The sequence below is a fragment of the Glossina fuscipes genome, unplaced genomic scaffold (assembly GCF_014805625.2).
Source record: "Glossina fuscipes isolate IAEA_lab_2018 unplaced genomic scaffold, Yale_Gfus_2 257, whole genome shotgun sequence".
In the NCBI taxonomy this organism is placed as follows: domain Eukaryota; kingdom Metazoa; phylum Arthropoda; class Insecta; order Diptera; family Glossinidae; genus Glossina; species Glossina fuscipes.
This window is the reverse complement of record NW_023998600.1, coordinates 59,916-87,363: the sequence shown is the minus strand read 5'-3', so window position 1 is coordinate 87,363 and position 27,448 is coordinate 59,916. Positions and strand designations below refer to the sequence as shown.

At 33.8% G+C, this 27,448-nt stretch overlaps 1 protein-coding gene across 1 annotated transcript in view; it reads left to right on the top strand.

Moving 5' to 3' along the window:
* The window catches only part of LOC119642733 (protein tincar), a 240,533-nt gene that overhangs the window by 192,420 nt on the left and 20,665 nt on the right, over positions 1 to 27,448 (top strand). Inside the window, exon 6 of the mRNA XM_038042000.1 lies at positions 4,891 to 5,125. Within this exon, the coding sequence (XP_037897928.1) occupies positions 4,891 to 5,125 (235 nt within the window). The remainder of the gene's footprint in view (positions 1 to 4,890; positions 5,126 to 27,448) is intronic.

Below are 27,448 nucleotides of genomic sequence, written 5' to 3'. Positions count from 1 at the left end.
AAACCATTGAGGATACATTCAGCAAATTTGTTATGCTGCTGACAGCGCGTATAAAATGAGTTGAATTGTCGAAATGCTTTTAAAAATCAAACCAAAGCTTTCTCACTAGTTAAGTCAAACTTACTAACTTTTCTGCAGCATTACTGTTGTCCTATGGCTGAAAGAGAATCTGACTGGACTTGACGGACCCACTCTGAATTGCATAAAACTAAGACACACCAATAATGTTTACTTTGATTACATCCATAAGCTCTTTTGCAAGTGCAACCTTGTGTTAAATAGCTGGCATACGTGCGTATATGTGTATACACTTTGGAATGGATTAGATATATAAATAAACTGATGCACAGTATGAATAAAAGATCGTCGACACTTACTCATAAGAATTTATCAATAAAATATTTTATTACAGAAAAAAATGAGTTGGTTATGTTTACCCGAGGAATATATACATTGGAAATATTGTCTTGCGAGTCTTGAACTTGGTCCTTAGTCCCTTTCGACATTCGATAATCAATCAAATTGCGTTGAGACTAACCAAAATGCTAAATGCACATAATACGCAACATATCTTATTATTTACATACACCATTTTGCAACTCAACTATAAAAATTCGCCTGCACTCGGCCGTTTATTAGTGACAAAATATATGAAAATATCACAAAAGATTATATTATGTAAAGCAGCAAAGCTTTTTATCTTTGTATAGGTTTTTTATCTATATGTAAATGGACAGAAGAAGGATGTTTAAGGCCTTTTGCATTTAATGTAAATTTTAACTCTTTTACTTTTTTACGATCAGGAAGGCAGAGTAGGGTGAAGGAAGGGAGTAGCGTTTGTGAACCTTCGAATTGAGAAACGATGCCACTACTGGTATACTGTTCCAAAGGTGGACCGTACGGTTAAAAAAAGTCGTAGTAGTGTGTTTTACGACATACAGGTAACTCCAAGACGAATGAGTCAAAACGCTGAGAAACACTTGTTGTCCTATTGAAAGGTTTTAATTAATGGATACATCTCTTCTATAATCGTAGAACACTTGCCTTGAATGTACCTTTATACAAGTGTAAGACATTCCACATAACGGCGATGCTCAAGGGTATCGAGAGTTCTGCAAACAATTTTGTCGCCCATAAGCACCCGACCCTTTCGCTATATGCGATCAACTTTATGCCGAGCTAAAGCGACGCTAGCAGCGCAGAATCATATCAGAACTTTTAATTGCATGTTTTAGACTAGAGATGACATTAACATTGCATAACCAATGAGAAGGATTGATGTTATGAAATAGTTGGAATGGGATGAACAAACAGATTATAAAAATTATTTATATTTTTACTGAGAAACGTGAATACATTGAATGATGCATAGTTGAATCTATAGGGGCTTAGTTTTATTAAGTGATAACTTCTTAAGAGACGAACTGGGACATCGAAGTGGCTTTCATTCAGCAAAACTTTCAAGTCAATGACGCCCCCTGTCATTCTGTACTAAGAAGACAAATTCTAAGATAAACGGACGTTTCTACAGTGAGGGTAATGCTATAAGTAATAATTCATTTTCATGCGATGGTAATCTTACTTATGAGTTTCACGGCCTTTCTTCCTCAAAGCAAAAACAAGAACTATTTTTAACCGCTTCTATGGGACAGAAATCATGACCCGAAGGCGAATTCTAATATACGCGTAACTAAATAAATGTGTTTATTATTCAGTTTATAATACGTTTGTTACAACAAATCAACAGCAGTAATGCTGCTAAATAATTAATACAATTTTATATAACAAATTTGAGTAAAGCTTCATATGACAAACGTTATTCATTCAATTAAACTTTAAAATTTGTCTTTATGATTCGTTATAGTTATTGATTATGCACTCATAAGTTATCCCTTTATAGAGTTCAGTTCATTTTACAATAATTAATAATGCTTTTGACATTATAATCCGCTTGCTATAGCAAGTAATAATTCACAAATTCTCAAACACACAATGTGATCTATCTTTAATATTTATGATGCATGAGTATCTTTGATCTATGTTACTTTCTTGTTGCGATCAATCAATAAAAAATGTCGTAATGAACAACAATATCTTGGCAGCTGTACAGCAGTAGCCAGAAAGGAAAGTAACATTTTCCTCTTCCTTCTTTCTTTCTTGCTTCTTTTATTATCTTATCAAGGTTACCCTCTCAAATCTTAATAAGGTTACCCTCCCATCTTTACTGATATGTTTTTAAGCAACATTTTTATGCGATTTTTTAAGCGGTAAAAAAATACTCTCAGAGCTGTTTTTGCACAGCAAGTAGAGGACGCACAAAGCACATCGCACAAAAAAATCAGGCTGCTCCAAAAACCGGTTGCACTCTATAGTCTTTTCGTAATGTATCAATTCTTAAATTCTCGTAATAAAGCGTACTATGGATCTTGCTTTATTCATGAAGCAGGATTCCATCAAAAACGTTCGTAGATCACAAACCGTTTGCAGATTCTACAAAGTATGTGAAACAACAAAAAAAATTCCTTTTTATATTTTTTCTTTGAGCTGAAAGTTGTGCACGCGTTAAATTTAAATTGTTGCACAAAGACTTTCTGTTATGTGTTTCAAGGATAATTTCCTGTGTCCAGAAGACTTACGAAAATTGATAAAGAAAAAAGAGCAGGGAAGCACGAAAAGCATTTTCGAACGTCATGAAATCTAATTGACAAAAACATCGACGAAAAAGAAGCTCATGCTTTATTTTGACGAGGCTATGTAGGAGTTTTGAAAACCTTTTATAATAAATTGAACAACGCCAACTGAACGCACCATTGCACATGTCAATCATTAAAAAGTTAACGTTGAAATGTTGTAATTTTAAATATCGCATCTTTGTATATCATGCTACAAATTTATATTTTCTCTATATTGCGAGCGAATCTTGTATGTCAAATATCTTACCTATTTTAGCACCATATGTACTCTTTAGTTATCATAATTTTTTAAAGATATCTGTCCTATCTAGCGGTGGATAATTAATAGCATTACAGTTTCTTTTTGAGCTTAAAACATCAAGTGCAACACTGTGGCTGAATATAAGCTCCTCAATAATCTGCCTGTCAATCAGTTTATGTGGCAGCGTTTCTGTCTGCCTGACAGTTTTTAAGATAATTCATTGCTCCCATCTTCAAACTGACCCTCTTTCGTTTCGTTCATAAGGTATTTTCTCTCTTCATGGTGACTGATCGTATACCTGGATCCGCGTAAATCTGTCTTATCATGCGTTTTACTAACCGCACGTCGGTCTGTCTCCAAGTCTGTCTCATCGCACATCTTACTGGCCATACGCCTCTCTGGCTATAGATTTGCATGACCATCCTTCGGTCGCGACATACGTTCTAACTGAACATGCTTCTATCGTATGTCTGATTGACTCCACAGTGCCGGTTTATACATCCATATAGTAATACGTCATATATCTGAACAGCTGCAAGTGTTTGCCGCAATACGTTTACCCATTTACACTCCGTCTTACGTCAAACTGTTTGCACGCTTATATAATCGTATATCTTGGCACCCTTCCTTCTGATTCTATATCGTTTCTGATTGTAAATTTTTGTGCCATTAGTCTTCTCTCTGATCTCTGGGTTGTCTGTATGGCTGGCCACTCTTGATATTATTCTTATCTATCTTCCTGATCATCTTCCTTTGTTTCTCTCGTCTTTATAATTTTCTGCATGTCACACGTTTGTCTGTTTCTATCTCTCTCTCTCTCTCTCTCTCTCTCTCTCTCTCTCTCTCTCTCTCTCTCTCTCTCTCTCTCTCTCTCTCTCTCTCTCTCTCTCTGTCTCTCTCTCTCTCTCTCTCTCTGTCGGTTTCTACTTGCCTATTGTTGGAACCCATGATTGAAGGGAAAACGCGATTCGTCTCAAGAGGACAATGGCCTTTTACTTAGTTTTTTATTGTCTTTTCTTATATGCATTGAAAAAATTCAATATGTTCGCTTTTATTATCTTATTTTACGAACAAAACTTTTCTATGAACTTTTAATAATATTTTAGAACGCAAAAAAGTCTTCTTTGCATCAATATCCAATAAGTTTTCTCGCACAATTTCATAGAAATATTTTTCAATAACATCTCGTATGATTTCAAAGTATTGAGAACGTGTTTTACAGGACATTGTGTTTTCTCACTCTACGTACAAAGTAATTTTAAGCTTATAACTAAAGTTTGTTTGCTTATTTTCTTATACGGGTATAATGCTATATAATCGGAAACAAACTAATTTCTAATGCTTAAACTAAACATAGACAAACATTTGTGATACATGATGAGAAAAAGGAAAAATATTAAAAATGTAGGAAAAAAAAAAATAGAAATTGAAAGAGGAAAGTTTCTCTATTTCTCTGTTTTTTTTTTTGTTTTTTTTTTATTTTTTTTTTTTTATAATATTTCAGGATATTACCCAGATGCAGCTGACACATAAAAATTCAATTGAGCAAATATAGTCGAAACTTTTGAAATTGTCTAGCCACAAAGACCAAAGCCCTAGTATTGAAACCGAAATAAAAAAAACCTCAACCAATAAAAAAAAAAAACGAACGAAATAAAAAAAAAATAAAAAACTTGGTAATATTTGTGATCCAGCAGGAGTAAAAAGAGATACGCTATGCTATGCAGATGAATGATATTAAGCTCATGTGCATATGTTATAATCTGTTCGATACGAAATTGCGAAAATTGCAAAAACCTGGTTATAGACTCCTTAGCCAATAGTTATTAGGTTCAATATTTGTTAACAACAGTGATGTTTAACTTTCGTGTCGGTTTCAATTATCTTTTCTCTCTCTCTCTCTCTCTCTCTCTTTCACTCTCTCTCTCTTTTTCTCTCGTTTTTTTTTCTTTACAGGTGGGCAACTTGGCTAATGACGGTATTAAATTGGCAACCGGAGCTAAAGAGCGACGTTGCTCGATGATACCGCATGATGGTTTGGAAGAAGAAGCACGTGGTGGTACGTTGCGTGCACTTTGGACGCACGGCGGCCCAACAGCGGCTTTTGTACACATCCTGATTGCCATGTGTTTACTTTTGCCACGTTTACTGTTGGAAGCTCGCATAATTGAAAATGGTCTTTTGCCACAAGGTAATTAAAATCACACTCACTTAAAAACAAACAAGCAAATAGCAAAAAACTTAAACATATACACTCATAGACTCATCCGACTATAGTATATATATATATATATTGATGTTTATGCATGTATATGGCCGGAGTCTGTTCTCGTGACATGTTAAATATTTGTCAATTGTCTGCCTTAACAATGAAAAGACTGTTAAAAATTCTTTTTTATTTTTTCTCTCTTTTCTTTTTTTTATTGGTAACAAGTGAAATATTTAAATTTTATTATTTTGAAAACCGAAAAAAAAACTTACATAAGCACACAAGAAAAAGTTATATTTGATTTAAGACTAAATCTGTTGATATTGATTGAAAAAAAAACTCCATTCACATAGTCAGTATCCGCATTGCTTATATATATATATATATATATATATATTTGAAATCTGATGATTCATAACTATATAAAGCACTATGACGATAAGGTCTTCTGCTCATTTAGAAATTATCTCCAACAAGTTCAGAACGCGTCGATGTGGCCCTTACAAAGTTACTACATTGTTACCTATGTCAACCTATAGATTACAAATTTTCCACAAAAGGATTGAATCGTATTATTATTATTAGGATAACTTCAGCGGTATTTTGAAAAAGTTCCCTTAATAAAAAAAATTTGGATCATTTTGGTGTATTTTTAGCACCCGCTGCCATGCAATGTAAAATGTAAGCCTATAATTTGATGAAAAGTATTAAGGTTTTGTGATAAATTAGTGATGATTTTGCTGAAAAAATAAACAATTTTTCAAGAAGTCATTTTTATGGGCTTAAAATGCATCATTTTTATTAAATTCTTAGAGTGTGCCGATTATTCAACGAGCAACGTTTTCTAATTAGAAAAATTAGAAAACTACTTCGCAAAATTTTCGAAAAAATTACTGAGGTTTCATTGAATTTCTGTAGTAATCGAATGCTAATGATATTGGAAAATTAATGAATACAATTTTTCGTCATTATAGTTACAAAAGTGGAAAATCGGGTAAACTCACAAAATGGCTCGAAATAATTATAGAAGTTGAAAGAAAAAATGCTTAAGGTATCTTCTTACCGCTGCTCTCATCCGCTAGACTGCTAGACCGCTATCGACTAGATATTTACTATTGATTGAAAAGAAATAGAAGAAATGGAAATTATCTTACAAACGGATAAAACTGGCTTTCAACAGCATCCATTCAGCATACAATGTCAACACTTTTAAAGCTGTTTTGATATAAGATTCCAATTTTTCCCCATAAAATACATAATTATCTGATGCAGAATAAAAAGTCGTTTATCAGCAAGTGCGCACTTAAGCTGTGGCAACCCTGTAAGACAATAAGTAAACAGGTATAGAGAGGTAAAACGATAGAAAAAATTTTAGCTTCAGCTTAACGAAGCGGGAGAAACCTCGCTTGCAACATCATACACGGCAGGGACAAAGGCCGAAAGGGCCAATCTTCTTTTAAGCATTGTAAAGAAAGGAATTTTTTCTTCGATGCAAAAATTTACCTTTTAATAAAACAATGCCGGGTAAAAATCGTAATATCTCTTGACGTTACAATCCAATTTCCTTTAATTAATTAACTTATGGCACTAACTAAAATAGATAGTTCGAATAATAAAGAAAGAACCTAGCGGCTAAAAATTAAAATTTAAATGACTTTATTAAACTTAAATGACCTATCGTCAGTTTCCAACGGACATACGATCTTCTTTCAAAATATCCCTAACTCGGCATCGAAAGCATGCAAACCCAGCGAATGATGATTGAGTCGGATTCGATTCAGAAGAAGAGGATGTGCAATCTTTTTCTCTATTATACCTCTGTTCGCAATCGAATAGGCGTCGCCAATCGGTTATTTGATCACATCCGAAATATGTCAACTCAGTCATTTCGAATGTGATATTCCCATTCCATTCCTTTCTTACTTGTACCTTTCATACTCAGAAGAGAGTAACAAACTACTTACCCTAAAAGAAAATACATAGCAATAAATTGTAACTACATGTATGACTAAAAGAAGTCCTACGACTTCGTCCATTACAGGGTATTCACGTAAGTACCCATTCTTTAGACATCCCCATAAAAATCGAAGTCCTGCTCCCTGTGAAGAATAACGTAACGTACTCTAGATCAATGCTGCCGACTTGCCTAATTTTTGGCATATGGAGTCGAGCACTGTCCTGTTAAAAGACCACAATATCACGACTTTCAATATACTGCGTCCATTTTGCGGCACGACGGCATTATACCAGTTGGAGTAACACAGGTGTAGAGATCAGACTTTTCAAGAAGACCTCTGCTAACTTTAACTCGTGCCCATAGAACATAACGCCAACTGTAGAGAAGGCCAACCAGGATTAATTTCTACATCTTTAACTTTGCGCCGGTTTAATTTCATCTGTTGTCTGAATGTAAAAACTTGGAACAAATATTTTTAGTATACTGTAGACAAGGTTTGAAAATGAGCGACGAACAGACCCATCGATATTTGAAATACTGGCATTGATTCAAGCAAAGTATTATTAAGCAAATTTTTGTGTATTTTTTAATGATGGCCGACAGACATATATATGAAGATTGACAAATGTTCTTACATAGCGGCATCATTTATATTGCTAGTGGTTACTCGTAACTTATAAACTGATATAAACTATTGATCCCTTCTTAATGTAAGTGGACCCATGATTGGCTGCCATCTCAATTTAACGCGAGTAGTATTTTGTAGGAAAAAGTAACACGTCTCGAACAAGCTTGGAGAAGATGCCAGTTAGATCAAAAAAACCGATAGAAACTACCATTCGCGCTAGTCAACGCTGAGAAGCGCGTACAAGTTAGGTAAACAGGAACTATACTACAGTGCATCAATGACTCTGTGTTCTCTTACAAAGGCAGAGACAAAGGGTCACCGAGAGACTTCGGAACCCAAATTGTAGTACAGACTGAGCCGACCGTCTTTTGTACTTAATGTCTATTAGGCACTACCATGTATTTTGATCACTTTTTCACTTGAGAAAAACTGCTAGAAGGCTTATTAATCATAACATTTTTCCTCATTTTCTCCAACTTTTTTCCACCTTTTTGGCAACATGGTGATACCGTGTCGAAAGAACGATATTGGTTTGGCAGCAATCCGATCTATTGATTTTTCACATACTTTTACACTTCCATTTTACACTTTTCACACTTCTTTAACTTTTCGAAACCCCTTGCTGCTTTCGAAAGCCTTGCTGTATCGATGTGAGCAAATGGTAATCAGAAGACGCTACGTCTGGATGTAGCAGAAATTCGTATTCTAGCTGCAACAGTGTATCCTTGACATCTCTTGAAAAGTGTGACCGATCGTTATCGTAGAAGTGGATGACCTTGCGTCTGTTAATCGCTGTTGCTGGTCTTTTTTCGCAAGAACCTATCGTTCGATGTGTTCAGTTGACCTTGGTAACGGTTTTATTCAGTTTAAGCACCATGCCGATCCCACCACATGCACAGTAAAACTTTATGGCCGTCAATATGCCGTTTAAGTGTCGATAGTGATATTTTCCCAGGACCAAACAATAACGCTTTTCGATTGGAATTGTCGTAGTAGATCCATTTCTGATCGCCAATCGCAATACGCCATCGATATCTTTTTTTTTCGGCTCGAAACGGTTCGAAATTTTCTCCTTTTTCATCGTACGTAAATGACTATAAACAATTGATTCATCAGCTGCTGAGCTGTTGGAAAGTTCTTTGAGGGAGGTTTTCGTCCAATAAGTCTTGCAATTCATTGTCTTCGATCTTTTTCAGATCTCCAGGGCGCTCCTTTAAATCGCTGAAACCAAAACCGACAATTGCATCATAAGCTTCTATAAGTGCTTGACGGACTTCGGCGGCAGCAGGCTTCTTCAAATCAAACAAAAAAAAGTAGTGAACGTCGAAAACGCCATCTTGACCTTTACATGGTTAGCGTCTACATGCATTGGCTAACTCAATCATTCTAACCTGTTATTTTATGTAGGGAAATATCAAAGTCATCGAATTTAACGGTTGCGTGTGTTTATATTTGCCATTACTTTACCATCGTTATCAATAAATGTCGCTGATCAAAATACATGCAAACACCTATTATTTATATTATTTGATTTAGACGACGACTATCAAAAATTCGCTCTATCGTATCTTTTTTTGTTAAATATATAAACTTAACGTAAACTTTAAAATTTAACTTATATGACTTATTATTGTGTTCATATTGTGGCGCTTATTAAAAAAAAAAAAAAGATGCAACCAATTGAGTTTAGCTAACAAATATTCGGGATCTTGTTGGCGAATATCCAAATTTTGCCCTAAAGGGAATAAAACTTTTTCAATTATTTTTTGATTTTTTTTTTTTGTTGTTGTTATTTTTACAACAAATAAAGTTTTTAGTATTTTATGTCTTCCATTTTATTTTTATACATTTTCAACCTCACTTCAAACAAGCAAGCAAATAGGAAGCAACACGTTCAACGTTAACATGTCAAATGTGTTGCTTTTAATTGAATCGAATTTGATGATATTTGCATAAAGGACTAACATTTAACCATTTATGCAATCAATTCGTTCAGTCAACGTGGACGAAGCTTAATTGCTTAATAATATTTTAAGCAATATCCCGAAATGAGTTTTGCAAAAGTTCTCGCAAATTTATAGTTGATAGAAAGAAGAAAAAAAAGCAAAAAGAAAAGCATAGCAAAAATTTATTAAAGCGAAAATCAGTGAAAGACCGCATTATTGCGGATCTGCTTTGCCAAAAACGATTCGAATAAAGTATTTGCGTTTGCAGCAAACGCGAAGAGAGTAAGTAATTCACTGAAAATTTCCACACGTGGCTTGAAAAGTGCTTTTCTACTGTTTCACATAAAGCCCTTGGGAAAGCGTTTGCTACACGCGCTTAAATTATATCATAAAACTTTGCTGTTTAATTATTTATTTGAAGGATTCACTATTGATTTTATTATATGAAGTAAATATTTGATTAAAAAATTTTGTTCACATTGTCTTCTTCTTCTTCTTCTCCATTTTTTTTTTTTTTTTTTTTGTTTTTTATTAAATTCATACTTACAATTTATGTAAATTTTTCTTAATTTAAAATGAACACAAACTTTTCCTTTGCATAATGAAAATTAATTACGAAGCATCTAACCACAGAAACATTGTGGCAGAGTAGAGCGCATAATAATCAAACTCTTGCTCTTCACTCAGTCTCTTCGCCCATCGCATCTTTCAATTATGATTAACATGATAGGGAAGGAAAGGAAAAATATATAGTTTGTCCAACTCTTATCACTAACTTGAATAATAATTTTCATTTAGTTTATGCTTAGAATGAGGAGATGCACGAAAACTTGAAAGACTACACAGTATATGTGAAATATGAACAGAGAGAGAGAGAGAGAGAAACAGAGAGAAGGCAATGAAAAAGAAAAAACCCCGGTAAATAGCAAAACTAATTATTGTATTTTTTCAAAAATTAACGCAGTCAAAAGCTGGAAGAAGATGTGAAAGAGAAAAAACTGGAATTAGATCTATCGGATAGTGAAGAAGTAAGGAAAACAGTATAATGTGCCAAATTAACCACTATGCTTGATATATTAATTTTATTTTTTTATTTTTTTTTTTTTGTTTGAGGAAAATGAAAATTTACTCAACTTTAAATGAAAAAAAAAAAAAGAAGTTAATAATTTTCATACTTTCATACTATTGAAACTTAAGGAGCACTGCGATTTTGATTTTTTATACGCTACGTCACTTGTGGTACAAGAGTATGCAGCATCCAGGCGGACTCGAGATAGACCAAACTTTTATTATACCGATCATTTTGTAATTTGATTTGAGCATTATTGTCCGTCTGCCCGTTTTGTTTGCTTGTCGCCAACGTGCATTTCGAAATTTTTGAGATATTTTGATGAAATTTGGTACCCCGAGATGTTGTGGTCCCAGGATGACAACCTTCCATGTAGCACCTTATTATGAAGAACGTTATATGAAAATGTTGTAGGGTTTCTAATGCTGAACACTGTCTCTAGTGCCATAATAGTTAGTGTTTTTGTTTGTTAAAGTCCAAGTTTTCAAATATAAAAACTCAAGGAATATTATGTTAACTTTTGAGCGAATCTCCGATATCCATCAGCTTAAAAACTGAAATTTGCAAATTTGGACCAAGTCGATGAACGTTTTAAAACCGCTCCTACGCAATTGATCCGATTGGACAAAGTGTAGTCTTTAGTATTCTATGAACAAGTTAAGTAAAGAAATGTTTCCACTTCATTACATCACATCATAGCGGCAGCGGCATATAGTGGTCATAGTGTGTATAGCGGTAAATTCATTCGTTTTTATACCGATACTCCTGATCGTAAAACAGAGGTAATGCGCTTCAAATTTGTCAAAAATGTTGAAAGTTCTTGCCCGCAAGTGGTCATCAAGTATTTATTTTGGGGACCGCGTCGTTTAAAGGATACGCCCACAATACAACGTTAATTGAGACCATATTCGTCTTCAAATATAAAAAAAGTACGTTTCCTTTGCCATACTTATAAACCAAAACAGGCACAACGATAAAAATTTATATTTATATTGCATCCTGGAAGATCTGTGCAAAAATAGGAATGCTGGGGACGCCTACTCCATTTTGTAGAAAATTAAAGTCGCTTTCAAAAGGATGTTTGCAGCGCTCAGAAATAAGCTTCAGAGTCCTTATAAAATCTACATATTACTTACTAGAATCAAATGTGTAACAAAACTGTTCCACACCTATTTGTCTCTCTGACTGCGGTAAACTTACTCATGATTGGAAAAATGCAGATATCTGCTTCAGACTCACGATATAAATTCTACTAAAAAAAAAAACTAGCCAGGCCCACCCAACATTAGGGAGTATATAAATTCAGTTTTTTCTTTTTTTTCAATCGTTTATAGAATAACGCTGATAGGTATTAAAGATTCGATCTTAATTTTTATATATTCTTATTATATCATATGTGATGTGTTATCATATGAGAGTAAACGGAAAATGAAGAAAAATATTTTTTTTGCAAAATTCGATATTTTTCGAGAGTGTAATCATATCCAAGAGCGGCTCTTTAATAATTCGTTCGCTGTTATATAAATCGATTTGAAACGTGAACACGGTCAAAGATTGATTTCAGTTTCTGCAGTGAGCTCGCCGTTTAATCCAAATCTTTTCCTTTGGAATAATGTTTTAAGTTCTATAAGTAGAGGGGAGAACACATCTAATAAATACGATAGCAACAACAACAAATTGAACGTTGATTAATGCAGTTTGGATATTATAGCCATCGTGTTCCGACTATGAGTAAACACGACCAACCTTGGCACTGCGTCTTTTGATATCTTTAAGATGTCGCTTGTCTCTTACAAGTTCAATTTTCAATTATCAAGAATAATTCCCGGGATATTTATTTATACTTTCGTATGTAACCTCGTCTTCAGCCACTTTTCCACTTTTTTACCTCGTTCGGCATACCTAGTACGGTTGTGCAATCCCGGTTAGAAAGAGTAAATCTCCGAGAAATTTTTGTTTTCGTCCAAGTAATTTTACTATAAGGCTCTCAATTCGTTCGAAATGTCCTAAAAGCTTAATTAGAGTCTAAGATCAGTTGTTCCAAAAAATAATATAAATTTTTCTTTGACAACAAAATTTATACGTTAACGACTGGTATTACTGGTCAATGTTTTAAGTTACTTAAAGTCGTATTTTTGGCTTTTCATTGATATTATAAATCAAAATAAAAGTCATGTGTACGTGTAAAACTCCCCGCCTTACAATGCTGTTATTACTTTATAAAAAATAACTTATAATATATTTTACAAGTTAATAATATGTAGAGAACCCTCTGATTATCTTTTATTGCAATCTCTTAATACGAGCTTAATTCACAAACAGGTAGTTTAACCAAACTGTATTTTGGAAAAGTAGCTTTGGGATAGATTGCTTTAACGTAAGGTATATATTGCTGGAAGTTTCTAAAGGGTCTATACGGCCTGTTTCTTTCAGCTTAATTTGATGAGATTGATAAGGAAAAAAAATATATGAAAGAATAGTTCCTTCTCTGCCAAGGGATTTGAGGCCTTAGAAGTGAACTAATATGCCGGTGGACTAACCGACTTTGTCGCATACAAGCTCTGTTATGCATATATATATATATATTGTTATGAAATTCACTTTTCTCAGATTTGGTTCGTATCACTACATCGTGGATATTCTTCTTAAGAAAAATACACTTGCAAGTTTTTACTACAAAACTCTTCTATTTACAATCAATTTGTTAAAGGGTAGGACTATTTACATTTTACTTTGACAATACTCTCGACTTCTCAACTCTAATATTCTTTTTCGACTCAAATGTCTATGTCCGACTGACTCTGCCTTCCGCAAACAGTCTGTTTACATACATTTTTATAATCATGTTACTATTACCAAAGTTCATGGCTTCATTTTTAATCCGCTAATCTCTACGTAATTCATTTTTTGGGAAAATCAATTCATTGGATTTGGGATTTCCTTAACAATCTATATATATATGATCTTACACAGTCTTACAGGTTTGTACTTGCGTTAACATTATTTAATTAACCTAGCACATCCCCTGGTGGCTTTTAGCAAATTTCGTGCTAGAAATCCTTATACTTATAACAAGAAAATAATGCTTATTTGCTTCCCGATAGTCGTATACTTGGAGCGGGAGCAGTTCTATATAGGCCTTATTCTCAACAACTCCGCAAAAGCAAACCTAAATAACGTGGCACCTCCAACTGGTATTCATTGGCTAAGCTCCTTTGTATCGTTCACTGGACCTTAAATTTACTTTATTTGCCATTGCACACTTTTGGTATGAGCCTTTACGGCTGCTGCTGACGTTAAACCCTTAGGGATATTCATCTTTTGTAAAGGAAATAAAGGGGAAAAAAAACGTATCAAAAAAGAAAGAAAAAATATATAATCGCAAAATTTATGGCATAAATTATTATGTTTGTTATTGTAAAAGTAAACAAATTTAAATTTTAAGTAAATTAAAAAAAAACTTTAACAATCCATGATTATGTTGTTTTTTATTTTTACATTAGAGATTTCCTATTGATGAGGCGCTCGCCCCTAGAGAGTTGTTGACTTTTTTTTGTTTTATTTTTTACAGTTACAATTATTTAGGAAAAAAATAACCTTTTATTGCTGCATTTTATGCAGTTTTGCAAGTAACCAATGTCGCAGAGAAATAGTTATTAAATAATATATATTTTGTTTTTAATCGTAAGCTTAATCCCTGCTGTTTGCGGTTAAGAATCGTCAAACTTTTACGTCAAACTTTTACCTCAATCTAGTTCGACTTGTTCAGGAAAATAGACTTGAAGTTTGCCTTACAATAATTATTTTCTTGATAATAATGTGATCAATATAGGACCTTTGTCTTGAGACTTCTCCATAAAAATAATGCTTTCTTATTTCCCTTAGGTTGGCATTTTCCAAACCAATGACTCCGCTCAAATTCAAGACATTCTTTTTAATAAACGTAGAAACCTCCTGGTTTCCTTGCATCTACAGAATCTTATTCGGCCTTGACTCTTCAAGCAAGTTACTCCAATATATCCGAAAACTCAGCCAAAGGTAAAGTAGGCAAATAGTGTGATGGCTGAACAATTCAAGTTGAATTTTTGATGGAAAAGTTTCGAAGAACAAAAGTAGCATGGAATACTTCATTATCGTGATGCAAGAAATAATAGTTGCTAACTCATAATTTTAAAGAAAACCTTCAAGCAAACCGCGACTATCATTCATGTTACATTGCTGACAAACAATTTAGCCTCTGGGAAGAAATTCATAAGAACCCACATCATAACAACCGGGAAAATGTAGCATTATCATTGTGTCTAAAGAAGTTTTTGCAATCCTTATAGGGTGACGCCACTACATAGTTTTTAGAAAAAAAAATTCTTTTTATTGTTCCAATAGATATTTTGAGGGAAAAATCATTGCAAAAAAATTCTCTTTGAAAATTTCGAGCTCTTTCGCAAGCATTACGAAAAGAATACCTACCTCAAATGCAGGCTAACGTCCTGCTGTCAACAGATGTCTTTAAAAAGTGTTCATGTTCATTTAGCAACATTCCACACATTTCCAAAAACAAATATAATAAATAGCAGGACTTAATCAAAGTGACCTTTAAGTAGATATGAGCCTGAAAGAAATTCGGAAAGCTTTCTACAAAACAATTAAAAGTTTGGAACGAAGTTTTTCTTGTCGGCTACGAATGCGTCTATCGGCTATAGAATTATATATTTTCTTACCATTTTTCCCATCATTTCGTAAAATGTAGCGCGTGCGAGTCTGCCTTTGACTCGCCGTAGAAGAGTCACTTTCAAGCAAAAAATCGTCGAAGAGATAAAATGAAAAAGAACATTTGGGCCGGAAATTTTAATGGTAATGGATGCGCAGGTTAATGGAAAAAATTTTTAAAAAAATTTATCATAATAAAAAGCCATGTTATGTATAACTCATATCGAAACTTTAAACGCGTTAATCTCGAACAACAATTTGCGGAAATGGCACGCAATATAACTCAAACAATTTTCACCTTTTACAATAATTTTAAAATAACCTTCTCTAGGGAAACAGGTAAGACATTTTCTATATCTCCCCTTTTTCTCCTTTTTTCGTTCGAAAGGTAAACTTTTTTACTGAGCATTTACGAATCATATAAAAATTAAATTTTCCTTCCATCCAAAAATCCATCCACTTCGTAGGTTGCCATAGCAGTATTACTTATCTCTTAAGATATGAAAAACGCGGAATTAAATCCACGCGCTCAAATTTCTTTAAACCCTCAAGACAACCACGAGTGAATATATACGTACTTCCTAGCGTCTAAACCCAGCTGCATAATTCTATAACCGCCTGTGTGGATTCACCTTTCTTCTTCTTCTTTTATTGCTCATTATAAAGGCTGTAAAGATTAAAAAAAGAAATAAGATCATTAGGAAAATTTTATTCAGCTACGACTGAATCTCTTGTACTCTTATCGTTGCTTTAAAGAAAACTCAAAGAAAGGAAAAAACTAAATTTTCGCATTGTGTAATATTGGGTGGGCGTGGCTGATTTGCTCTACTTTTGCGAAGTGAAAGTGAAATTTTATATTTCGAGTGGCGACCATGAGTGCGTTTACCTTAGCAATTAACACACAGATGAACATACAAACTAACAAACATGTCTAAAACGGTTCACATTTGCTGTTAATCTGCAAATTGTAGATAAGAAAGTCTCTGAAGCTTTTCTCTGCAAAACTTTTGACAAAAGTATCGAATTTTAATATTCTATAATACTGAGTAACCGTGACCGAACTTTTCCATTTCTGTGCAAACACTGTATGGCCACTAATGCAATACCAATTCATATTTCTATCGTTCTATCTATTATGGACTATAGGCAACGCAAGAAAATACAATTTTCTTTTCTATTTGAACGTAGAGGTGGTCTGAGCTTATGTTTTACTATGGACGCATTCTTTAAACGATTTGGCCTAAACTTTAATAGCAACCGGCTTGCAGGAACTTCTGATGATTTTATCAAGGTTGAAGCAGATAGCTTTCGTTTTGCGCCCAGAACGATCTGTACATTACGCAGACAGACAGATAGACAGGCAGGTGGACATACTTAAATCGATTCAAGGAAAGTGTACAGCGTCTCTCAAGTTTCCTTCTGCGTGTTTCAAACGTTTTGACAAAATAAATGTACTCCGCATCCTTCGACGATCGGCATAAAAAAAAAAAAGATTAAATTATATATTTTTTTAAGCACTTGAAAGTAACCTCTAGCAAAAAAATTTAGAAAAAAAAGGAAGAGAAAATGTTAATGTTACCCTAGAGGAACGAGGAAAATAAATTATGCTTTTTAGTGCAAAGCTCGGGAAAAAATATATAAATAAGAGAATAAAAAAGGGAGATTCTAAACGGCTTACCACGAAGTGCTTAATGCCCTTTACGGTATAAAAAAAACTATACGGTTTATATATATATACGCATTTACGTATATATGAGAGAAGAGCGTTAACTTACCCTAATTGTTTCCTATCATCTACAATTTATAAACCTCCTTAGATTAATTTTTAATAATAATTTCAAATGTTTTCCTTTTCTCTATTACACAGATTGACATTATACATTGTACATACATACGTACATACAACTTATCCCTATTACGTTTATTTGGTCCAATTTTCATTTAATTTCCGTAAGTTACTGAAATTACCTCCGATCATCTGGGGGAAGAAAAAGGGTAGATATTTTAGAAAGATTATAACAGATTTTAGAGCGATTTTTGTTTTTCAAAACTTTATTTTCATGAAAAGGCGAAAATTTACTTATCATGAATAATAATATGATTAGCGAAGCTTATGAATATTTTTATTGACTTTTAAGACTGTAGAGCTAGCTATAAACGTAATAAATATATACTTTCTTTTCTTTTGCTTTTCTCTTTGCAAAAATAATGGCTCCATGATGGTGTGTTTACAGCACTTGAAGAGTACACCAAATGGCAAATTTAATATGAATTTCTCTCAAACCGTCAATAACAACAATTACTTGGAATGAATAGAGTTATTTTTTCCCTTGTCAAAAGAACGTACTCAACGTATATCTTTTGCTTGCCATCGCTTGCATTTTAGTGCTTCAAAGTGGATGGGATGTGTACATTGATTGTTGCCAACTATTACAGCGAAATCTCTATAACACATTTTACAATCTTCTTATCCAACAGAACGAGGTGCTATATACACATATACATATATATTTATGGGTATACATATTTCTGTTACATTTTTTTATTTTCTTTTTTGTGGAAGAGTCATCAGTAGAATATGGGGACATGTTGATTTACTTGCTACTTTTGTTGCAAGTAGTGGGCAGGAAGAGAATGATCGAGTGTTTAGAGTCAGGGTGGTGTGTGCACGATCGCAATGCATCTTGCCTTCCGACATGCCGATTTAAAACCGTCCCTGATTATCTGCTGTTATGTCTGCAATTAAAAAGGAGAAACACTTAAGACGGTAGGTGTTCGAAATTCACCCCAAGCTATATACAGTCTTTTTATAGCACACTTAGGAAAAGCTAGCTAGTTAGTCTATTTCCAAAAGCATAACGATCGAGAAAAATGAAAAAGAAATGTAAAAAGTGCTGCATCAAATTTAAGTTCATTCCTTAGAATTGAGAAAGAAGCTGAATATAATGGGTCTACAACGTTTAATGAACCGAAATGACGATGAAAATTTTAAGATATTTTCCATTATTGTACTTAACTTTTTAACAGACGACAATTTTCTCCGGCCAGCCTTTTTGAGCCAGCCTACGATTCACAAGTATCCGTTTGAACTGATGGTTTTAGCTCATTTGCCCCTTTGCGAAAGTTCAGGTCTCCCTTTGTAACCCAACTGAAACTGATTCCAATTATTGACTTTCGTAACAACTCTAAAAATACCCTTCGAAGTGATGGGAGCGCAAATGCACTTTTCTCCATGTTTCACCCACTGCCGTAGGATTTTTCTTAGTTCCACTATGTTATATAATTTACAGATGTGACTGTAAGATGGCTGTAAGATTAAAACATCCTTGCCTACACTTGTATTTATTCGGTTTATTTACGTATTTTCCTTTTATAAATGAAACGTGATAAATATACGTCAGATTTGTTTCTTCGGAAGAGAGATCAAAGTGGAAGTGATGAACTATTAATGAGGACCATCAAGGTTCTAATGAAGGGACACGGCCCAGCTGTAAATATCCTACGTCACTTCGCTTAATGCACCTACTCACGTGACGATTCTTCTATATAAAATGCAATATGGCAAATGGTCGAAATAGTAGTCCGGTCCGAACCATTTCCAATAGTGTTCGTCCTTGGGAAAGAACATACCGATGTACCAAATCTCAATAAAATATCACAAAAATTGCGACCTCTGGGTTCAACACGATAAAACAAGATAGACAGCCGGACAGACAGACAGACAGACATGCTTAGATCGATGGAAAAAATGACTCGGAATCGAAGGAGACAATAAAAGCTGGGTCTATTTAAAGTCCTTCTTTGCGTTGCATACATTCGCATTACTAGCTTAATATACCACTACACCACCACCACAAGTGATGCAGACTATAAAAATCGACGAATTTCCTACATAACTTGTAACCAACAAAAGCTTTCAAATTAAACTTTAGCAAGAATCGTAATGGTGTACCTAAACACCGTTTAGTTTACCGTCTTGAGTTACATAATGTACTCAGCAATTTTCTTATATTTAATATATTTATCTTAAACAATGATGGATGTATAAGATTCGCTGTCAGTCATCTCCACCTTTTTCATATATTTTTATGTTTACCTATATTAGCGTAACTTTTTAAACATTAACCAGGTTTATATCATTTCTTTGTTAACGAAAATAAACTTTTTGAAAAACAAGACGAGCGCGGAAATGATTGTTATATTTTAAGCATCACTTAATCATTTAATTGTCTCCGGTAATTGTTTCTCATTAAAAAAATATTTAAGAGTGATGGTGAACGTTATAATATTAATTAGAATAATAGATTTAGTTGAAGCAAATATTTTCTCATCATTTTTCAATGTTTGCTTTATGCTCTTTAGATTCCCTTTCTACCTTGTTTCCCTTAAAACATGAAACTTTCATTTCACTTATTTTCACTTCATTAAATCATAAAAGCTTTCGTGTTTGGCAAGATTTACGAAAAGAAAAACTCTTGTTTAAAACGGATTACATACAAAATCCTTTTGCAATAGAAACAAAAAAAAAATATACTTGTATAAAAATACTTATAAAAAGTGAGAAAAGCGGAGAAAATTTCAATCAAAATAAAACTATTTGTAATTTAAAAAGCAAAGCTGACGTCAATTAGATGGAATCGTGAATATTCATCTAAGGCGTACATAAACATGGCACTTGCCTCTTGCTAAAGTGGTTGGGATCAGGCCGCCAAGCTAGCGACAATTAGCTCAGATGAATACTCAGTATTAAAGACTAGCGCAAAATAGTTTAAAGTGCTTTTTATCAAAGCTTTTGAGCTTTCTTAGTTGATTCGTTCAATGGCACCACATCCATCTTCATAATTGATCTATGTGCAATGAAGGTTGGGGTATGTGGCCCAAGATTTCAGTTTTCCGTCTCGAATATTGGCATTAAGAAACCCAAAAGCGACGTGAGTGACCGGTGAACAACGACATGAACCAACGCTTTCGCGCAGAAAGCCTTATGTATAAAGAATGACAAATCACTCAATGGATGTGAACTATTCGTGTAACACGGTGATGATTAGAAAGAAGCGTGGAAACACAAAGTGGAAGGGATATGGCGGTCGCAGCCTAATGGGTGAGTGTCAAATCGGAAAGAATTACGGCTTTCCCGACTGAGTACTCACTATAGCTACGATCAATCTGATCTCTACTTGAGATTTGAATCCACAAATACTGACTTGGTAGTCGTGACAATATTGCTAATTGCTCACGCATTTGTTTGTTCGCGTAGCAGTCCTTGACAAAACCAAAAGCGATTTAAACACATTTAGGAATCAAGTAAATGAAATTATTGATCGTCAATGTGATGATCAATCTCTGTTAATCTTTTACCAACAGAAACTGAGATAACAAACAGATAGGCGCATAATGTGTGGTGATAGTCACAGATCGAGCTTGAAAAGATCAAAAAGTAGTCCCCCCGGAGCCACATCTATCTGCAATTCATAGCAGATTGAGACTTTATAGAAAACTTTTGTGAAAATAGGAACCACTCCTTCCAGTAATTCTAGTTTCAAAATCTAAGAATTAACTCAGAATTATGAAAAACTATAAACAAACAAGGTGGACTGTATACATATGGTTATTAATATCATACACAACTTATTGTAAGATATTAAATGATTAAACTAAGTTTATGCGCAAATACTTAGAAGGACGTAAGGTAGGCCCAGCTTTTTTAATAGACCATTTTCTAACTTGTTATCTGAGTCTATTGAAGCTTGTCTATCCATCGTTCAACCATCTGATACTTGTCCATAGGTGTTTGTGTCTAAGTTGTCAGCTACAATTTTTCAGATACTTCGAAAAAATTTGGCACACTAGCTTCTTTTGGCCCCAAGAACGAAGTCTATTGAAAATGGATTAGTGAAAAAGGTGTAAATAAAACTTTTGCAATATTCGAAATTTTCCAACAAAAATCTCTAACTAATAGTGTCCGTTCAAAATTTGGACAGAGTAGGCCAATTTTTCGAGCACTTTCCTTATAAGGGAAAAATATGGGAGAAGCTAAATTTTTAATACGACTTGAAATTCGACCACATCAGACTTGGACTACCTAGGCCTTTTTTGCGATCTTTATTTTGGAGAATAAGCTTTTAGGAGTTCCTATGGAAAGTAAATCCGTATATTGCAAGAAAGTCTTGGTTTTAGCACTTTATGACAGAAGTAGGGTGAAGAATAGCAACATCATTCACGAGAAAGTTAATTTTGCTAAATTTGGAATAAGCGCATTATTTAACCTCGCCCATATAAATGCTGCTATGAAGAGTATTTCTTTACATCAAAATTCGACCACACCAGACTTGGACTACCTAGGCCTTTTTTTCGATCTTTATTTTGGAGAATAAGCTTTTAGGAGTTTCCATGGAAAGTAAGTCCGTATATTGCAAGAAAGTCTTGGTTTTAGCACTTTATGACAGAAGTAGGGTGAAGAATAGCAACATCATTCACGAGAAAGTTAATTTTGCTAAATTTGGAATAAGCGCATTATTTAACCTCGTCCATATAAATGCTGCTATGAAAAGTATATCTTTACATCAAAATAAAGTTTACTTTTGGTCTTTTATCATGAAAATGAGTTAAGCATTTTATTAGGCGGCATACTGTAGGGGATTGGCTGGTCAACTTCGTCCAGCTTTAATGTTAATTATTACTTGTTCTGTTCAAGTTGGTAAAAAATGACATGCGATTAAACGATTATACATAGTTGTATGATCAAAAGCTGAGTGAGTACAGCAAAAGCTCGTTATTCTCGCTTCCCTTATTCGGGGTTTCACTGTTCGCGGATGAAAAAAATGCGAGCAATTCCCATATTCATGACTACAAATTTCTTTATTCGCGGTTTTTGAAAATGTAAACAAACAGAATCAAAGGAACCTTATTACTCAATGAATAAAGTAAATCCCAAATGTAGTTCAATTCAGCTAAGCAATTTCCCCAAATAACAAATTGCCTAAAGAGGAAAAAACTAATGCACATTCGCAATCAATTAAATTGATTTTTTGTTATTTTGTCGCCTAGGAACGTATCCCCTATAATTCCATATAAATAACCATTCGCGGCATTTTTATGGAACGTATCCCCCACGAATAAGGAGCTTTTGCTGTATATTACATGTCCAGCGAAAGGATTAGAACTCATAGCATTTCTCTTTTTCGGCAAGGCCATAGCCAAAGAATGTTCTTCATATTTTCTACTGTCTACAATCTATAACACGGTGATTTAAAAGTTGATTCGATTAGTAAACACAATTTCAATGCACAATGTAGATAGTTCTTACACATTGCTTTCGATTAAAAGACTGTAACGATTCACTTCAAGGAGGAAAATCATGATAAATATTTCGAAAAATATTGTTTATTTTTTTTTTTTTGTTTACTTAATAGACGCTTTAAAATGGTTTTCAAAGGTGTGGAATAAATTTACGCAAGTACACTGGATTTTGAACGTGCGCCAAATCAATATCTGTTGGAAAGTTACTACTTAATGTCCTTACGTTCTGATTTCTAAATTCTCTGTTCCACTGCCTCTAGAAAGTGTTCGCACATATTTAATATATATTACCGTAACGTCATCGCGACAACCGTTGAATGAATAGAAAGCTGAGAGCAATTCAAAAGGTGGCAGTGCTTCTGCCAAAAAAATTTAAAGCGTGGCATAAACTTTTAGCACTAATTATGAATTTGACAATAGAATAATAAATTTTCTTTTCTCTTTCTTTGTACACGTAAAATGTAATCTTGTGCAATTCTCTTCTTGACACACGCAGCAAAACAGATACTTTCAAGCAGAAAATCTTGGAGAAAAGAGAACGAGAAAGAATATTTGAATAAGGAAGAATCGCTTAACGGTTTAATGGGTTTGGAGACTAATGACATTATAAAAAGGAATAAGAAAATTTTAGTCATAAAAAAACATATTTTTAACACATTTCCTCCCATTAAACCCAGTTTTCTCGGAAACACAATTTTTCAAAACGAATTGTAGGATACCTTCAATAATTTTCATTCTCTCTTTAATCTCACTCCTACCACACTGCGGCTGTAAATAACTTTCAAACTTTGAATGTAAATATTTTGATTATTTCATATCGCAATTGCAAAAAAAATATGTGGTCTCTGCATAATATTTCATGTTTATACATAGCTTGTTTGGATGTATAAATGAATTAAAATTGTAAAGAAAAACAATAATATTTGAATTATTCCCACGATTCTCATAAGCGTCGTATGATTCGTTATAAAAAATGTGATAAGCTAACCATTAAAGCGTCATTTTCTAATGAAACACGGAGGCCTGGGTAAAGAATATTCGCTAAACTATTACAATCCCTTACATTATTTGACAATCCTTTAACTGTTTATAGCAATTGCACTCGACATAGAGATAACTGAGATCGCATTCGTATTAAAAATTGACTAATAAAGTGTAAGGTTTTGTACTTGAAGTTGAAATTGTACATTCCCGATAAATCGACCAAAGGATCTGCCTGCAGTGCAATCTGAACTGAGCGCAAACCTATTTTCTGAAGCAAAGAGAATAGGGCGTGTGGCTTGTTAAAAGATGCAATGATAAAAATTGACATTCTATAGGTGATCCTATAATATAATGCCCCTCCAAAAACAAAAAAAAATCGGCCATAAATTTCCAATATTATATAGTATCGAAATTTTATTCATTTTGCAAGACGTTTTTCACAATTCAAAAGGGAGGATAACCAAATTATTAATCGGTTTAGCCATGTTTGTCTGCCCATGTCTGTCCTTATGTCCTTCCGCATCCATCTAGGATAAATATTCTGCATTATGAGTTGCATTTTGCTTTAACACTTGACTTACGCTACGAGGCAATTTGGCGATCAATTTGTGATATTAAGTCCAAAAGTCCTGCTTAACTAGATATATATCTTAAATGTATATATTTGGCGAATAGTGTGCGTACTTTTGTGAATTGTGACAATGGTACGTAAAGATAGGAAGCTGAAACTTAAAAAATTAATGCGATGTGCACACATGCACAATGCAGAAGAAACTAAAACAACTTTGGAAGGCATTGACAATTTTTCAAATTTTTATCTATCATTTTTGATTCCGTGAATATATTTCCGAAAAACTGCTATTCAAGGACCATCATGCAGGATCACCTTCATGTTCAATTCACAAATAGTCCCGTTCAATTTACTGATACTTGATCAATTAACGACAAACTTTTATTTTCAATTTGTTTCTCGTTTTTTGTAAAGGTTTTCTTTAAAATATGTTTACGCAAATCGTCCATAAATTTTGTGTTAAAGAATACCATTGTTTTTATTTAGAATATTTAGCTTTGTAATTTTTGCCACAAATCTTTTTATGCATGTTATATTTGCAATCAATAAACAAGCTTTGTTTGCGGGCAACAAAAAAAATTTTAATTCTCTAGAAAAGCAACAGACAACCGCTAAAATAATGAAACTTTTTTTTGGTAATAAATTGAAAAAAATTAAAATTTTTCATTAAACTACTCACCAATCACAAAAAAAATTAACATTTTTAAAATCTTTTGCGTACCGTGAAATCTCTTCAGACCTGTCTCTATCTATCTAGGTCTATCTGCAGAATAGACTTGTCAATTGAGCGATTTATTTGCTTTCAGATTCAAATTCTTGCATAAGTTATACTGAATGCCACAGAACTCCTTAAATAAAATATGCGGAGATGAACACGATATTGTTGTTTTTTTTTTTTTTTTTGTATTGTTCACAAATAATTTTTGTTGTAATGCTTAAAAATAACATATCACTCAATAAGTCTCCGGTCTGACACATAAACGGCAACATCGCTAACAGGCGCACATGATTTCTAGATTAATCTTTGGGCATTGGGACAATTAATTTACAGGCGACTGTCGTCTTAGTGGCCCCAGTTCTGCAGTTTTCAAAACAATGGATAAAAAGGGAGTTGGATAAGAGGGAGTATGTGACTTTTGATCGTTAGAAATACTGCTGAAGCTAGACAGCGGCTTGATAAGCGTTATGGAGACCCTCCGCCAGGGAAAACCATTACTATTGACTGTCCGGTCGCACAAATACCGACGATGCGGTAGACTGTGGAAAAAAAAAGTACACAAAATTTTTTTGGGAGACCGAAAACAGAACTTGCGTAAGGTAGACTGACTCCTTAAAGATAACAGAAAACAGTGTAGTTACTACTTTCAATGGACGATTGCCCATAAGAAAGCTGTATTCTGTCTCGTTAGCTCACATCGGACCAAAAACAAAAACGCATCGACGCACCGCGTGAAGACAATCGAATGCGATAAGAAGGATTTCTTGCGTTGATACATGACAATGGATGAAACATGAATGCACTACCATATCATACATGAATCAAAAAGATCCTCGGCTCGATAAGCAGCAAACGGTGAGGATCGCATAAAGCGACTAAAAACGCGATTGTCAGCTGGGGAGCTTACACGATGGACACGGTATAATATTCATCGGCTGTTTTAAAAACGAACATGGGTTCAATAGCGAATATTACAAGGCATTATTGCATCGATTGGGTGTAGAAATCAGTAAAAAACTGCCTCCCAAGCAAAAAAAAAAAGCGAAGAAAATACCCGGTGTCACAAGTCGATGAAAACCATCTTTAAATTGAATAAATTACGCTTCGAAATGTTTCCTCACCCATCGCACTTTACAGATTTGATCTTCAGCCACTGCTGTCTTTTGGCAGTCAATCACTCAAATGAAGAAGCGATGGTCGAAACTAAGGCCTACTTGAAAAACAAAGACAAACCGTTCTACAAAAAAGGCATCGAAAAGTTGAAAGAGCATTGCAATCATTCTATTGCTCTTGAGGGAGTGAAGAAGAAGAATAAACTTGACTTTCGAAAATTTGTTTTTCTTAATTCGACTAGAGACTTGCGAAGTGACGCGACCTGCTTAACCACTCTTTTTGAATCAGTTTACATTATTACTAGCCATTAAACAAAAAAAGAAAACGCCTCTTTAGGATGTTTGTTACAGCGACTTTGCCCTTTAAGGCGAATATGATATTTTATCATTTTCGATTTGACTTTACTAAGTTAATAACTACTTGACTTGATACTTACTTATTAAAGAATAATTAAAATCGGAAATAACGCGTCATATGAGCGCTATTCGTTTCATATTATAACAATGATTTTTACAATCATTTGTTAATAATAAAAAATTCACTGACTTTCTACAATTCACTTATGAAATGTGTTTTACATACAATGCTCGATCTCTGGCATACGCATGCATACATTATCCAAGTATCCAAGTGCATGCATACATAATACAATCTTACGCGTGAACAATTCGTTCTGTTTCACAGCATTGGTTAATTACATATCTGAAAAGTAATTACTTACAAAAGTATCTCGTTTGCCATGGTATTTACCAAAATACGCTTAAAATAATCCGACGAATTTCCACCAAAATACTTTTACATTTTACTTAATGCTTTTTACCCTCTTTCGTTATCTATCACACATAATTCTTTATAAGTAAAAAATGTCTCTCACAGTTTTCCGTTAGTTTTTTTGCATTTATTTTTACTACTATTTAAATCTTACGTAGTGTCAAATGTCATACGTCAAATAGCTGTTAACACATACAATTGCATTATAACTTTTTTGGTTCACTCCTCAAACTGGAAACATTGTTCGGAATATGTATGAATAAATGATTTTTTTTGTTAATTGGGAAACGAATTACACATAACAATATTTACTAAAAAGATTTTCAAATTAATTTTAATTTCAAAAAGTAATTAAATTAGAAACGAGTAAGAAATCTTTTGTAACATTTTAAAAACGTTTTCCAGTAAACCAGTTACAATAAAGGCACGGATGGGAATTATGCGGACGGACGCAATACCTAGAAAAATTTTAGATGAGCTAAATCTTTGAAGATACCCAATCGATTCAGAATAACTATCTAAATCGATTTAAGTAAGTACGT